The 17,463-nt window shown below is 37.9% G+C and overlaps 1 protein-coding gene and 1 long non-coding RNA gene across 7 annotated transcripts in view; one reads left to right on the top strand and one right to left on the bottom strand.

Moving 5' to 3' along the window:
• Positions 1-17,463, top strand: part of adgrb3 (adhesion G protein-coupled receptor B3) — a 100,954-nt gene that overhangs the window by 34,419 nt on the left and 49,072 nt on the right. For 5 of the 6 annotated variants that reach the window (XM_058651670.1, XM_058651669.1, XM_058651667.1 and 2 more), the window contains exons 3-7: positions 5,751-5,861; positions 8,262-8,423; positions 14,162-14,326; positions 15,104-15,268; positions 16,930-17,094. In XM_058651670.1, coding sequence (XP_058507653.1) covers positions 5,751-5,861; positions 8,262-8,423; positions 14,162-14,326; positions 15,104-15,268; positions 16,930-17,094 — 768 coding nt within the window. The remainder of the gene's footprint in view (positions 1-5,750; positions 5,862-8,261; positions 8,424-14,161; positions 14,327-15,103; positions 15,269-16,929; positions 17,095-17,463) is intronic. The other variant, XM_058651671.1, reaches the window with a different exon arrangement.
• On the bottom strand, positions 12,232-17,246 carry LOC131473986 (uncharacterized). The gene is made up of 3 exons (XR_009242258.1): positions 15,038-17,246; positions 14,634-14,755; positions 12,232-12,714 (listed from the first exon to the last, which is right to left on the bottom strand). It is a non-coding gene; the product is annotated as an uncharacterized LOC131473986 (long non-coding RNA).

The following is a 17,463-nucleotide window of genomic DNA, read 5'->3' as shown; positions in this document are numbered from 1 at the left end:
AGTGACAGAAAATAACGTATATGCTCACTGCCGACAACAGACTGTAGTCTGATTGCTTGTCTCACTGCACTGACTCCATTTTTAGGAGGGAGTTCACATGACTTCAATAAGGTGCAGTGGCAGTTGCACAGAATTTTAATTTGGTTTCAGTCTAAGTCATTAGGAAAGTCAACAGGAAGCAAACAGATGGCAGAAGGAATTTGATGGATAATTGTGTGTCTCAGAGGACAAATTGTAATTTGTATTTGATTTCTTGCAACCCACTCATTTTCCTAATGAAGGACTAATTGAGTTTTTTAGATTGGCTCAAGCATATGGTCCCACCAACAGTGTATGATTTGTACAATAGGTGTAAGGAGATACATTGAGGTTGACGGGGCTCGTGTTTGTCTGGCAGTTTGAAGTTTGAGTCATGTTCTGGGAAGACTAGGTTTGGATCTGAAAGTGTATTTATGAACTAAAAAAAACAAAAAAAAACCTATGCACCTTTATGTCATCACTTTCATCATCATTTTTATTTATTTATTTATTTGTTTGTTTCTTCTTTCTTTTTGTTCTCGTTGAAAAGTATTCTTAAGTTCTGTCAAAACAACTTACTCTGAGAAAAATGTACCACCTTAATGTGCTGTGTTGCCTTTCAAATGTTGGAATAAATAAAATATCAAATATCAGTAGAATCAGTATTTTACTTTAGCGTTAATGTCTATTTGATGTTTTCTTTTTTAATGTACTTGTATGTTATTCCCTTGGTTTTTTTTCCTCTGGATTTTGGATTTTGTTTTTCTTACCTTTTTGTATTATGCTTGCTTTTCATTGTAGCTTGTATGTTGCTGAATTTGTTTTTTAGATAGATAGATAGATAGATAGATAGATAGATCTTTTTCATGTTTTAATTGTAATTTAATGTTTAGGTCAGCTATTAAGAAATGGATCAAAGACAGACATAGGAGAGGGAGGTATCTCTCTCTTCCTGCACTGCATGGACCGTACACTTGTCTCTATTTTGGGAACTTACACTCTAATGAAGTGCCTCTCATCAAGTGCTACATTTGTGACAGTCATTCAGTCAGTGAGGCAGGAATGCTTGGGAGGCAGTGAGCGAAGCAACCCTGACAGAAGCTTCTCATAGGGGCTTCTCGGTAAAGACTTATTTCATGCAAGGTTAGACACATCAGTCATTGGACATGGGGCTGGCTTTTACTGCCTTACAATAAGATTACACATGGAACGTGTCCACACAGCGAAGATGAACCTGGAAATGAAATGTCTTCACTGGACTCTTTGTGTGGTCACCGCCAGTGGTCAAGCTTAAAATTCCCCGCATGCAGCGCATCAAAGCCTTCGTGATGACAAAGGTCATGTGCAGAGGGCCTCTCGTTCTCTTTGATTTGTGTGCCAGGTCCTTGTTCATTTGTAATGTGTGTACGGAGGGCTCTATAGTAGCAGAGCATCAATTAAATCACGCGTGAATATCATGGTAAATATGGCCACTAATTAAGCTTGAAAGCGTCTATGATCTGTGATGGGTCAGAAAAGCTTTGAGCCCACCAAATCACGCTCGTCGTAAACACTTTGGCTTGGGCAGGAAAATACTGTCCAGTGCGGTTTGCACATCATTGACACTGTGATGAAGCCTGTTTTGCCGCAGCACACGCACCGACACCATGTCTTCACATTCGTAGACCTGGTGTCCTTCTGTTATAACCTTCATTTATCATCACCTGCTGAGGTCACAGCCCCAGTGATGACTGCGGTGTTAAGTCTGCTATGGCAGTAGTTTGAGCAGGCATTTTGTGAAAATTGGCCAATGATTTTTCATTGTTTTAGCTGCAGTTCTGGCACTGCTAACAGAGATCAGCCTCCGAAAGCTGATTGAAATACAAGAGATATTTTCATTTTAGAGCAAGATTTAAGGCACAATCAACTTGAGAACTCCTGAGATTCACCACTGAATCGTTTCAGCTTTTTAGGTTCAAGGTTCTTATTCCCTTTTTTTTTTGTTACCTACCTGATTTGCTTTACATCCTTAACAAGCAGGCAACATGGTGCCATTATAAACTGATGGCACAGCATGGTGGCTGAACTGAAACCAGAAAAGACGTCTTAAACTTACTTGAGGAAATTGCAGTTTTGACATTGTAAAGTGCTCCTTAAAAAGAGTGCTAATTCTGCTTCTCCCGTGACCGTGAATTATAAGCTTTTAAAGTATGTGTGTGTGTGTGTGTGTTGGCTGTGAGGACACATTGATTTAAATCTTATTTTTGAGGATATGTTTGGTTTTTGTAAGGTTAAGACTTGGTTTTAGGGTTAGAATTAGGTTTCTGTTAGGGTGAGGTTAAGGGTTCGGTTAGGGCATTTAGTTGTCATGGTTATTGAGTATGTGAATTTGATCTCACTAAGTATATAGGCTGCACAAGAATTTGTGTGCGAACATGCATGCATACATTTTTCCTTCAATTCTGCATAGTCATCTTTTTTCGGTGACAGTTTTTAATTTCTAAGAGGCTTGGTTTGTATTTTTCTAAACTCTATATTTTGTATAATTAGGAGGTGGTTGGCACCTTAGGTTTATGTTGCCTGGAAACAATTATGCAGAGAAACCAGAGAAACTAGAAAACCTACGTATACCGCTGAGAGATTATGTTACTATAGTCTCAGAGGAAAGAGAAGCCATTTCTAAATGGGAATATATTTTACATATGAAATAGTGTAAACTAAATAATAATATTAATATTTTTTTGATTTATAAAGCACAAGTCTCAAACAAACATTAGTTATTTAGTATTTGAATGCCAAGGTCATGTAGCAATTTAGTTCTCCATGTGCAAACGTATGGAATTATCCTTAAATATGTTGGATACTTCAAAAACCACAATGCTGCAATATTCACTGCAGTGCTGGTAGAAATTTTTTGTTCCAAAAAAAACGAATGCTTTGTCACATGCCATCAAAATTATGTGGAAAGTAAGGGAGGCGGTGATTGAAATAGCAAAGGGCTTAAAGTTTTCTATTGAGTCAAGAGCGAGGACAAAAATCAATTTCCAAACATTTTAGAAGACCTGAATACAATCCAAACCTCTAGGGTTACACTGTCTCAAACCAAAGAACTGTTTGTGAGTAATGGCAGGCTAAATGCATCATCTGCACTTTCTGCTTCGTAAAGACACGTTGTTCTAAGCGTTTTCGCAAATGACGACAGACTGTGCCCTCAGTTTATAAAGTTCTGGTCTGTCTCTCATGCTTATCCTTATATAGCCACGGGCTTGAATACAATAGTTCAATGAAAGCAGTATGCTCATTCCTTTCACTTTCCCTCGTGTCAGGTTTTGATATCTGGCTTTCTGAAACACAGCATTGGGATTAACATCTTCATTTTCTGATATTGTAACAGATTCTGCTCTGATACACTGGAAACTAATGCATCCTATGCAGTGAATTGTCCAGTTCCTATTAGTGTAGCTTTCTATCCACACTGATTTTAATATATAATTTAATACAATTCATCTTAAAACTCGTTGAGTCTGTGATGATGAAACACACCCATGTTGTTTGATTCATAAAGTAGCAGCTCTCTATTGACTGTTTACCGTCGAAGTACATGACTGACATCACGCCTAATGACAGTTTTATAATCTCTTTAATGTTGTAGTGCTTTTGTTGTGTTGTTCATCACAAGGTGCTCAGAGCGAGATTAGATTAGGTGTGACTGACCGCCGAGCTAATAACACTGTTTATTAAGCTGAGTTGATCAATGTTTTGCGGAGGGGAAGTCATTGGTACATTGTTTAATGTACGTATGTCTTTCTCAATGCAGGGACGGGGCAGTTTCCTTTTATTTACGTTGTTAAGAACAGAGTTATTTTTGGTTCACGCAAAATGTCAGAATTTTAGCATTTAACAATGGAAGTTAAAAGCATTAAAAGCAGCCACATTGTTGTGTAGGTATTGTCAGAATTCAAACGTCCTGTTGAGCCAAATGGCAGAAAAGTGCCATTGTGCGCTATCTTAAAGCTTTTAGTGTTTAGCTTCATTTCTATAATTAAACAGCAGTGGGCCCTGCTTTTTGTGTGATTTGCAAAGGAGCCGACCTTCAGGCTGAGTAAATCAGAGAACTCTTATAATTCTGCCAAATGGGGAATTGGTTCATGTTCCAAGACGCCACAGGAAAGAGCACAAAACTCATGTCAAGAGAAAACATATATACCAGTCAGCCTTACGTGATTGTTATCCCAAAAAAACTTGCTGTTTGTCAAATCATCAGTGTAACTGCATGTTGTTTTTTGCCTGGCACCGTTCACACTGTGCTTTCATTTTACTTTGAGTAAGATAGATGTGGACACAATCAAATCAAACTGGAATACATGAGAACACGCTTCTAACGCTTGCTGCCTTGTGCAGTCGTGCTTCTCAAGATACCAATCAGCATCAAACAGCTGTAATGTTTGTTTCCACCTGGCGGCTTGCTGTCCTTTGATTATACCCTCTTAATATTCAAATGTCTCGTGCAAACACAGGCATGGCGTTGTTGTTTGAATGTAGCTGAAAACCGAGAGTCGCTTCTCCCCGTGCTAGATTTATCTATTTTTTCATAATCCAATCAGAGAACATGTTTGTTGATATGATGTGGTTAATGCCAACAGTCTGGTGTGTAGATCAAACAGCTGCGTTTTTTGTAGTCAAGTGATTTACCATGTAATTAGTCATGAAATGTGAGCTTTCAGTGGAACGTGATCAGATGTGAGGTCAGTCTTTCCCGGGCTCACAGTCTGCGGCAAGAAGCGAAACAAATCGGGAGGCCACAAACCATATTAGAAGTGATGTTTTAAACACCCCCCTTATTAATGGCTGATGCATTGTATTGTGCAATGTACTAACATTAGCTACGTGTGAATTTGTTGTTGATGCATCACCTGCATTGCATATTTCCAAATGATATAATCACCTCATTAGGACCATGCTGGCAAAAGTAATGCTATTTTTTTTTTAATTAAAACATGGGTTCAAAAACAATTTGCATGAGCTACTTAAGCAGGTCAACGCTTTACAGTGTGTCACTTTGTCTGAAAACCCGCTGATGCAAGTTTCTTAACTAAATATGCATTACTGCTACCACCACTTTCTTTTCAGTGTGCAGCCAGAGTCTCTTTCACCCTCTCTGGGAAACAAAGAGATTAACCATGCATTGTACTGAATACAGCTCAGAATACATTTTGTCTAATTATACCAAGGCTAAAAAGGCAAAACAATATTTTGACTGGGTCAACATAAATAGAAATTGCACAAAGATGAGCCAAACTGTTGAAGGAAACTGTGGATCAATAGCATGCTATGTCCATGACCCCCCTCCTCTGTGGCTTTCTGATGGCTTACACATTTTTACTTTCATTTTGTTTTCTTTTCTTTTCTGGGTGTGCAGGAGGGAGGGAGGGAGGGAGGGAGGGAGCTGGTCTGATGAAGTGTTAGTGTCTTAAGAAAACAATGTGAGTTTATTTGCATGTTTGCTATGTGTCTACGCTGTGCTTCCAAGCTCAATTAATACTTAATACTCACCCTTATAAATCCGTTGCATTGTTCTATGCCCTAAAGTAAAGGACAAATTAAATACAAAACTTGTGTGGTCTTTGTTTCTAGCCATATACTGCGGTTGTTTCAAGCGTATTCTGAAAAACAGTTTGTAATAAGCTTTTTTTTCCCCTCAGAAGATCATGTTTAAGCCTAGCTTTCATATCAACCTCTATTTTGTCCCATAGAATATGGAATGATCGGAGAGCATACAGTAAAAAGTCAGCGGCCAAGATCAGTTCATGACACAAAGGCCCTGAAGGAGCAAGCTGAATCTGCTAAATTTATGGCACAAACTGGTAATACAATAGTTATATTTCTTTATTTTGTTAACGAAACTTAATTTCATCATGCATGCTCTCTCTTGCACTGCACTTGTACTTTTAAGTGGAAATGTTTTTGCATTATTATTATTTTTTCTTACTCATTCTCATAGGAAGATAAATTCCCCATATATCGCAGTATTTACTTTGACTATAGAACATAATTGGGTTTTGTGGGTCTGTTTGTTTTTGTCACATACTGAGTTGGATAAACCAAACAGTATATTCATATAGCGTAAATTAAACACAAGTTTAAAACGAAGGCTCTGATGTAGTTAATAGTTTCCTTCAAGGCGTGAGGAATTAAATGTCATTTGATGAAAAACTCACCCCCCGCAGCCAAATATGAAACACATACTTGGCAAAAGTTGAACTGATAGATTCTGCCCTTAGAGATAAAATGAAGCTATGTGACTTAATTAAATGTAGCATAAAGCGCCGAAATCTAAATTCATTCATTCAAATAAATGACATTTACAACATGCCACTTTTGCATTTTTAATAGAATTACAAAGTATTGGAATGAGTAACAGCAATGTTAAAGCAGAACCTTAATTTCCTCCCATTATTTGGGAACTTTTGCTTTTAATCTGTTTTAGAGATTTCTTTTTTTTACGGGTGGGTTTAAATCTAAGTGTTTAGATGTTAATGAGATTATTATTTATTAATTATTTTTTACTTTTGGAAAATGTTTTCATTTTTTTTTCATGTATTGTTCAATTTGAATTGCTGTCATATTTTTTGAATCCTTTCATTGCCATTTTATTTTGCAACACTCCATACATACATACATACTGTGGTCACAAACTGGTACTAACATATACTCATTAACACCACTCCATTTTACACAAGCTGGAGATATGTTGTTTCCCTGTCCCGTCGCATTGTGCCCTTCTGTTTCTCATCATTCTCACACAATTTACTCTCCCTGTATGGCCTCATTTAACAAATTGATCCACCTTTCAGTCTATTTTATGATCTGCAAATATTAAGAGTAGGGTTTAGATTCCTATTCGGCTGAATATGTATGTTCTTCACAAAACATCTTTTATTTGGGAAACTACTTTGAAGCATATTGTGCTCAGAAATTCAAATGTGATTTGATGACTTCAGATAACATAAATGTATTCAGAGCTGCAATTGACAACATTTCTCTCTGCAATTAATGATTCTTCATAGACAAAAGGCCTCAAAGAGAAAGAATACTTCACCTGAGCGTTTAGCATAATCAACGGTAATCAATTATTTGGTGACAACTCTGATGTAGGGATCTGACTGCCCACTAACTTGTCACCAATTCTCTTCTTTTCATGGCGTTGGAACTCACTCACCACCTCTTTATAATGTTCAGCTTCATGACTTTGTTTTATCTTTTTTTAGGCCATGAAGATTGAAAGGCTTAATGCCATTTCTTCTTATTAATATTTTAATGTAACCTAAACAGCTACTGACTACAAAACAAAATATGTATCCAATAACAATATGCTTATGTGAAGCGTTTATTTCAAAACCTGATTGCCATATTTTCAAATGGGAATTTGAATGTTATACATTCACACACATACAAGTAGCTGTGACCTGCTGAATAAAAGCAGCTATACTGTACCTTCTCAGTTCCCCCCCATTGCTATGACTTCACTGGTTAAGACAGATGAGGAAATAATTTCAAGCCATCATCTAAAACAAAGAGTTTGCTCCACTGTTGTCAAGGAAACTAGATAGTTTGCTGCAGTGCAAGGTAATCCATAACTCAGAACTCTCTCTCTCTCTCTCTTAACTAACACCCATTAAAATCCATTTTATTTTCTCTGATGTTGTCTTTCTTGCATGTCACCATGTTATTATGGGTTACTTTCATTTTTGTTTGAGCTGCTTTTCACACGTTTTTTTTTTTAAAAAACATGTTATTATTGGGTCTCATTGAAATGCACGATTATATACATAAATGTTTAAATGAAGTGAAACGGTTAGATACAACAATGTCTACTATAATCATCCTTATAATCATTGCTAAGCCTTTTTTGTGATCTTTGCATAAATGTGATTTTAATCTCACACTATAAAGATGTCTGCTGATGCTGTAACTCCCAGTGATTGCGGACACAAAACACTTTGTTGGCGGCATATATAAATAATCAGCAGTCAAAATTAATGAATGCCGCCAATTCAGTATTTATCAAAGATCACATAAAGTTAGTACAGGATGTACAATAGTGTTTTTGTAAATTCCCAAGGCCCCATTTCTACCCAACATGAACTATGTTGGCCTCTTCCTAATTTAATCTACCCCGCCCACCTTGCCCCAACCTCACCCTGTTAGCCCTGCCCAAGGACCATATTGCTGCATTTAACTAGTGTCACCCTTCTCCCACACAGGTGAATCAGGTGCAGAGGAGTGGTCCCAGTGGAGCTCATGCTCTGTAACATGCGGTCAAGGGTCGCAGGTGCGAACAAGAACATGTGTCTCACCATACGGAACTCACTGCAGCGGCCCTTTAAGAGAATCAAGGGTTTGCAATAACACTGCCCCTTGTCCAGGTAGTGTTAGCCGCAGATTCTTGAATATTAATGTTTTGCTCATCTGTTGTTTACATGGAGGGAAATGTGTTGCAATGTTTTTAACAAACTTTACAATGTTTCTATTAAAGAATGTGTTATTACCATTACTGTAGGTGTAACTATTAATACTAATCTGATGATTCCTTTTTTAATGTTTATTTGTGAATGTCTTTTTTTCATATTCACTTTTGTGTTCTCCATCCCATATAACTGTTGGGCAATTTATCAGCAGTGAAATGGTTTAATGATATGTGGTTCTGCATGGAGCTCTGGGAGCGGTAGATACTGATATGTCATCAGCTTCGCTTCTTGAAGGTCAGCTATGCATTTTAAAATAGCTTGACAGCGTTCCTTTAAACACGCTGCAAGGCGTCTTCTATAACCCATGAGTGTATGGCGGATGAGTCAGTGGTAGTGTGGTATCAGCACTTGCTTTTCTGACTGTTAACTACAGAGGGCTAATGTGTGTCCGACTACATCCATTTGGACAGGTTTTTGTTTCAAACAAGTCGCCATTTTCAATTGTTCAGACAAAGAGGTGTCTGTCGTAATTAGATTCTGTAGTCAGGTTCAGTCAGTTCCTTTTGTCACTCTGCGCTTCACTTTTAGATGTGACGTGTAAATGAAGGAAAGTTTTTTAAACAGAATGAACTCTAAATGCTAAGAGGAGAATGAACTATTCCAGGAAATACTTTCTAAATATCAGCCTTGGTGAGACTTCTCTATTGGCATTAATATTTAACTCACACAGCATTAAATCTCTAGTTTCTCTTTAGAAAAAAGAAAAAAAAAAAAAAAGCCCTGCACAGCCCAATTCCAGGTATATGCATAAATTTGCATTAGGAATTATTTATATAATTTAGAATCATAATGTACAGAGCTGCCCATGGAAGTTTATTACCGTCTGTGCTTAATCTCAAAACCTTAATGTTTGCCTGTGGCTAATTGTGGATGCACAAGTTTCTTTCACATAATGAAGCAGAAACAGTTATCATCAAATAACTCTGGGAAACCTGCAAAGCAATTCTGACAAGACTTTGACTGAGACAGGACTCTTTGGGCTTTTTTTTTTTTAGAGAAAATAAGAAATAAGGTCATAAGATGACAATCTTTTTCATTTCTAAAATGTCGCTGCTCTTAATTTATCACATTGTCTCATGAGATTTTAGTATATTTTATTTCAAATATACTATAGTCCTGCAGTGTTGATAAATTACATTGCCTGTAATATCAGGAATACCATGATGCTTCTCTCCACTTACTTTTATTAAAACTGGGATCATAGAGCTGATATAGCACAAACCATACGCAGTTGCAGTAGCAAACTGCTCCAAAAAAAATCCCACCTGGCATGGTGCCACAGGAAACAGAGTCTATATCTAATATTCTGAAAGGCAGACTGATCAATCAGCTTTCTTCAACATGTCTGGAGAAAGCCAAGTTATGAGAATATCTCCAAAAGAGAGTATGCTTGAACAGACACATAAATTTAGTCTCAAAGGAATTTCACCCGATTGCCACTGTCACCGAAGACATAGCTTGATGAAATTCTGGGACACTGCATCTGCATTTTAGGAAAGAAATGAGAAGCCCTTCATTAAAACCTGCACCAGTGGCTCCATCTTCTCCTTTCTTATGAAGAACAGCAGTTCAGTCTGCAGCAGTTCTGTTAATATTTGACTTTTTTCTTCAGTACATCCAGTGCAAATATGCAATGCCCAGGCAGAATTAGTGTGACATTATTTTATGAGGTCAGTATCACAATTTAATATAATTCTACTTTAGAAATAAGAACAACTAATTGTTGCTATCACACCATCTCAAATGCATCAACCAAAGACTCCTAAACACTACACATGTAAACAAGAATTATAATGAGCAGGGAATGATTACATTTTCGAAATGGAGAGCTTTACTTTCTTTTATTTGTACATTACACAGCTATGTGACCTTAAAAGTAACAGCTCTACAATCATTTTGAAATTACAGTGATTTGCAATAAGGAATATGTTGCTGCTTTCATTTCCACTCTGTGCCCTGAAAGCGTGTATTTTTTGTGCTATGCAGCTGGTTGAGAAGGTGTGATCTCATGCAACACGCATGAGATCGCACCTTCTATGATTGAATGATGCGATCCAATTTGTAAGAATTAAGAGACATCTAATGGTGAGGCTGTAGATTGTAGCAAACAGAGGACTTCTCCATTCACTCTTCCCTTTTCCCAAAGCAAGGCCCTTGTCTAAAGTACATATAACTGTCTTATTCTAATGATATGGAAATCAAGCTATTTATATTTTAAATTATACACCCATACCAATACACGCATGGGTATCTTTAGTTTCTGCCAATAAATCCAATAAATGTTACACACCGACCTTTAATTACTAGAATCAGGTGAAAAGAGAGCATCGCTAAACTGTCATATAAAAAAGACAGCAGCAACCGTCTCTGATATCCAGCAAAAAAAAGTCACTATAAAATGGACTTATGAACATACACCGTGCTGCTGTGTTTCAGTGCAGTTACTGGGGCTACAGAATCAGAGCTGCGGTGAAGTGATTGATGAGCTTTGTTTTCTGCATGTGAAAACAGCTAAAATGTTCAGAACTGTGAGCCCTCTCTGATTAATTAGGATGCAGCAGACGCCGCTGTTGCTCGGCAGTAGATGCTCAGGGTTGCTTTAACATTTATTATTTCTTATAACACAGTTAGTCTTACTCACTGGATGTAGCTCGTGGGTATGAGTCTCCCATTGGGTGCCTAATTTAGGTGGCACATCCGGCTTATTTTCAGAAGAAGAAAAAAAAAATCCCCTTTGCCGCAGGTTACAATACGAGCCAACTCTCTGATCTTGCATACTACATGCTGCAGATTGTTACTGAAAGATGCAATTTCACAGTCATCATACATCTTTTTAAGTAATTTTCTTTCATGTGAATTATAGACAATTTTGAAATGGCAATGGGAAAATGTTCCACCAAAACAAGTTTGTGACCCAAGCTGTTTCGGGCAGGGACTATAGTGCAGTCTGTGACGACTGTGATTAGATTAAATAAATTCAAATGGGTCAGAATGGGTTTTTTTTGTTCCATGATTACAAAACACATTATGTATACTCAGATTAATTATTGTGTGGCATCACATCTTTACTTCCAACAAGTATGAAAATCTCCTTTTTATTATAATGCAGCATGGCAGCATTATATATGACTGACTTGACTTGACATAAAAGAGTCACCCCTTTGCTTTTTGCTGAAATATTGGTTCACTGCCACAAATGTATATGTATATATAATGAAATATTTCCTTTCATGTGCAAACATGTGGTCTGTACTCCAAAGCATTAGATAAGACAAGACAAGATGAGAAAAGATAAGATAATCCTTCATTAGTGCCACAAAAGGGAAATTTACCAAGCATGTAGAAGCAGCCACAATTTCTTTTGTCATGATAAATGATGGTACATCATGGTGTGATTATTTCAGCCATGGAATATGTCGCCCAGATTAAAGGTGTGGCTCGTGTACACATTATTAATGGGTTCAGGTCAACAGCACAGTTATAATGCAGCTCCTTCAGATGTAGGCTAAGTGTTCGAGGGACACATCTGAAAAATTAACTGTTTTGTTGGTGGTGTTAAGACGTATAATAACATCAGCCTATATAAGCACTTCATAAAAATACACAAGGAGTTAAACAAGAAACAACATCCTGCATTTTAAGGGGCAATTCTTATTGATATAATATAACAAATAGAATCACGAATGCTAACATATCAGTTGTACTAAACACCTGCTGTTTTGGTATCAGCAGAGGTGATTGCATGTCTGTTTTAATAATAGTTATCGTTATTGTTCGAACATAAAAAAGTTATAGCACAAAAGGAAAGCTGACCCGAAACAAAAACAATAATTACAGACACAATCCCATGGGTACAAGTAAGATAAGTCATTTTCTAAAAGAACTTGACAAGAAACATCCGTCTTTATATATATATCACAGATGATTCAATAAGAAAAAACTCACTATCTGACATTAGGAGTATTGATTCAGAAAACTCGGTGAATCAGAAAGTTTCAAAAACCATTTCTTAGATGTGTAAGGTTGGATAACAAAAAACTTCAAAACTCACTCAAATGTGTGAGAAGGCCAACCAAACCCTCGCTTTGAGTGAAAACCCTCTTGGCAAATGTATTTGCTCTTGGCCACCATCTTGTATTGGTCGGAGAAGTTCACCTTGCAGCACAGTGCGATTTGCTCATGGCCGTGCCTGTAAATCATAGCAGAAAGAAAATCACACACACACACACACACACACACACACAAATCCCTGAATCCGTTTTCATAGTTGCTAGCTGTGACTCAAGTTTTCAAAGTAAATGCTTCAGCCACCACAGGACACTTTCCTTAGAGCATCAAAGCTATGGGGACATAGGCCGGGACAGACATCATCCTGATTCCCTGATCCAACTACTCAACAATAGATACTAAGGTCTATTTATTGTTCTGCAGCATCTTCAGATAAGCATCTGCACAAGCTGTTGACAGTGACCTCTCAAAAGAGGAAACATCAATGCAAACAAATTAGCATTTGCAAGATCTTAAGTCATGTTTAGAGGGCCACTTCATGTTGTCGTCCCAGTACTCGTACTTTGTGCATTGAAAACAAAGTTTCATCTCATCTAATCTATTTTAGTCCAAATATACTGTATGTACATGCACAGCTGCCCCAAGCTTCAGCCTATTGTTTTCATTGCAGTCCCCTGTGCTCTATTGTAGTTGATTAGAACACACTCATCGTACAGCTACAATATGTTTTCTATGGTTTAGACATTGTTGGAAAGCTGAGAAAACACACTTTCAGAATCTGTAAATAACTCAAAATGCCCCTTGGGAGACTTGTTCCCGGTTTTTCCATGGCTGAACACATATTTTTAGTAGAAACATGCTTATGGTACTCAAGAAAAACTCTGATATCTATACCCCTTAAAGTGAATTTTCAATATTTTGCCGCTACACAATGACCTAAGTGTCCAAATTAATAATATGATACATGATAAAGAAAAACTTATCCATACATATGTATCTAATGAGGCGACGGTATATAAAACACATCTCTTTTTTTTCACCCGATATATGATACATTTCCTCTTGGATTTGGGCTGTGTGTGCTGACCTTTACCGAGTGAACATTTCGATGCAAAATATAAAATCTGGTAATGCAGAGGTCCTGGTTATGGCTTTCTTTTCTCGTGTTTAACTACAATTGTTACGTTGGTGTAAAGACAAATTTGCTAAATGATTGTTGGTTAAAAAAAACAACAACATGAAGAATCACTGGTATTATAGTCCCTCTTAGACTCATAGTTTAGAAACGCATGGCTTGTGAAACCTCCAAATGAGAGATTGATATTTTTAGATTCCATTTTGTATAAATTTACCTCTGCATGAAACATTATTGTAGGTCAGCGTTTGTCACTGTTTACATGACAAACAACGCTAAATGCATGGAGGTGACTAATGCTTGTGGATGAGACCTTGTGAAGCCACACACTGTCTATACGCTCTGGGATTTCACTTACATTAGTTTTGTTCCTAATTATTTTTGATTGATTTTATTTCATTCATGGTTCCGTGCAGTTTGTTACGGGTTTCTTTATGCTACAGTATAGGGACAGAGACATTGATTAGGCCTGATGCCTTTTCTGTGTCCGCAGTACACGGTGTGTGGGAGGAGTGGTCACCATGGAGCCTGTGCTCATTCACATGTGGCCGAGGGCATCGCACTAGGACTAGGATGTGTGCCCCTCCCCAGCACGGAGGCAGGGCCTGTGATGGACCTGAGACCCAGACTAAGCTTTGCAACATAGCCCTGTGCCCAGGTATAATCTGTCTGCTCTCTTACTCTATCAATAATAAGACTGAAAACAATTATCACTGAAGGCAAGAAGATGGGCAGGACATAAGTGATGAAAATCATCAAAAAAATTGATCATTTTAGCAGTTGATTTCCTCAGGATAGTAACAGTTTCACTTACATGCGCTAGAAATCATTAATCAATACAATACTGCAGAGGTGAGTAAAAAAAGGACGGCATTTTGTGGTGCATTTAAAGTAATAGTGTTTACGCTATAATGCGGTTCAGGAAACTCTGTCAATACTGTGATACTGATGTCCAAATCACTTACCAGCAATAGCCTGTGAGTGGTAAGCAGATTAGCGATGATGAGTTTTTCCACACAGTAAATGTTAGCTTGGCTCGGCAGGTTACAGACTCAGTGAAAACCGCTCAGTCCCAGATGGTTCCTGTCTGCACTGACATGGAAGATGGAAGGCAGGCAGGCAGAAAATAGTGTCTGCAGTTTGTGCATTTAACATAGTAATAATCAAAATTTTTCATATGAAATTATTCTACTGTAACAAACAATGTTTTATTTTCATGTTGCCTTAGGCTGTTTCTCAGAAATCTTTTAACCTGTTTAAAACCAAACCAATTCTTCAAAATCTGCAACTAGTAATGTGATTTTTTTTTTCATTTAATGTTTTATTGGTTTTCAGTCTGAGAGGAAATAGTGATCTAAATATCTCCTACCATATCTGTCTGCCCTCTTTTCCCTCCACTTGGGACATGCTTGTTGGGTTGTGTTTGGTGCCTCAGTGGATGGACAGTGGCAGGAGTGGAGCTCTTGGAGCGATTGCTCGGTGACCTGTGCCAATGGCACTCAGCAGAGGACCAGGCAGTGCTCAGCAGCCGCCCATGGGGGATCTGAGTGTCGCGGTCACTGGGCAGAAAGCAGAGAGTGCCATAATCCTGACTGCACAGGTAAAATCCTGAGCCTCCTAATTCTATGTCCGATTTTATGTCTAAATTTAAAACCATGATGTGACGTGTGACAAATCACAAACACTCCCCAGTCTCGTGTAGCAATAAAGATTATTAAAATAATGAGTGCCGTAATAACCCACATAAACTCAATGTAAGATTAAATATGGGGTCTGATTTAATTGAGCCAGGGTTTTTTGTTCTCTTTCTCTCCCTCTGTAGCAAGAACAAAATCTGTGTTGTAAGAATAAAAAATAATATTTAAGGCCATGCTATACCAATTGGATTTGTGAAATCCAGTTATACTGATGCATTTCACATGATTTTGGGGTTATCTGTCCAAACTGTCTGTCAACATCATAGATGTATTAGAGGCTTAAAGATGTCAGCTTATGGTCTCCATCCGGCTTTGAATTGACTTGATCATGTGAAGGGCCTGAGCACCCTTATAATCTCCTGATGCAATTTTCACTGAAGCAGTGTAAAAACTGCTGTTCTTTTTTGTCTTACACTGGCATGTGTGCAGCAAAGTGATTCCTCTGCAATTGCTGAAAATCAGTGGGAATGTTGCATAACCAGTGAGCCAACCTTATGCTCTCTTGCATGACTAAAGCACTGGTAAATGCTCCTGAATATGTATTTTTAATTTGTGCGCATGGTAATGAGGCAGGAGATGCCATTGTTTTCCTCACAGTGGGACGATGCATTATACAATTTATTCATTTAATGAGCCAGACCTTTTTAGCAATTCTGATTTGTTTCTAAGGTGAGAGATCAAACATTAGTGAGACGACAGTCTAAGCCGCCGATGAGCAAGTGTGGTGGGAAGGTGTGTGAAACTTAAACCACTGAAGATGAAGTCAATATTTATTCAAGAAAGAGTGAAATACTGTACATCTTTGAGTTACTCAGTGTGCTAAAATGCAACAACCTTATTTTCAAAAACGAAACCAAACAAGATTTTGTTAAATTAATGATTACAATAAAGGCTTGACCAGAATTGTGAATCACATGGAGGAACTTCTTTAGCCCCGCTTGCACATTGAGCTCTTTGAAACACACAGGGGATCAGTATCTTCTGGTTCTTGTTGATTCTTAAACCCAGCAGAACACGGCAGTTTCTGATGTCTCCTTTTCTTGTGGAAGCAGATCTGACAGAGGTTAGCTGTAGGACATGAAACACCTTCACATGTGTGAAGTAGGGGGTAAGTGGAGGTTCAAATGAGTGTAGAGTGCGTTTCCTGCTCACTGGGTGTTGTACCTCTCTGCTCAGACAAGGGCATGTGATTTACTACATTGCTAAAGGGGCCACATCTGTTTTTTGTCTAATGCACGATTTAACAGTGTTCATTACAAGGACATAAAACATGCAGCCTGTTTTTTGAAAACTTCAGCATTAATGTGTTTTAATATTTAAGCGAGGCAAATAATCACCACTCGGAGATCACCTTCTCTACCTATAAAACACACAGTCTCTTAATTATTCAGATATCAAGAGATCCTGTACAGTTTTGTGATAATAACAGACTGCAACCTAATTGGAAGCTTAAATGTGTTCCATATAAAAAAAAAACAATGTCATCCAATATTCTGTGAGTTCATTTGCTAATTGTATGCGTCTGAAAGCATCTGCTTCTAACTGAGAGTGATTTTTGTTTCAGCTAATGGCCAGTGGAATCCTTGGGGCCCGTGGAGTGGCTGCTCAAAGTCGTGCGATGGCGGATGGCAGAGGCGAGCACGAGTGTGTCAGGGGGCAGCAGTGACTGGTCAGCAGTGTGATGGCAATGGAGAAGAAGTCCGAAAGTGCAGCGACCAACGCTGTCCAGGTGAGCCAAAGGATAATGAGACTTAAATCTGAGTGGCCAGAGGGGAAGCCAATTCAAAGTGGGGAGATAATTATCTCTGTGTAGTGAAGGACATGTCTTGTCACACAAGATCATTTCAAACAGAGGCTCAAGAGGAGATGCAGATAAGTGGATTCAGAGGAGGGGGTGAATGAGTATGGATTTATTCCAATAAACTAAGAAAAAAATAGATACTGCTGATGGGACATACTGGGTTTTGCAAATACCATTAAAGCTTACTGTGCACATTACAAAATCATCCCTTTTGCTTTTTCAACCTATTATTTTCTGAATTATTATGACGATTATTAGCATTATTATGTAGTACCCATAGTGAATTGAAGGTGAGGA

The sequence above is a fragment of the Solea solea genome, chromosome 15 (genome assembly GCF_958295425.1).
Source record: "Solea solea chromosome 15, fSolSol10.1, whole genome shotgun sequence".
Classification (NCBI taxonomy): Eukaryota; Metazoa; Chordata; class Actinopteri; order Pleuronectiformes; family Soleidae; genus Solea; species Solea solea.
The sequence above is the reverse complement of the archived record's forward strand: the minus strand, read 5'-3'. Positions and strand labels throughout refer to the sequence as shown.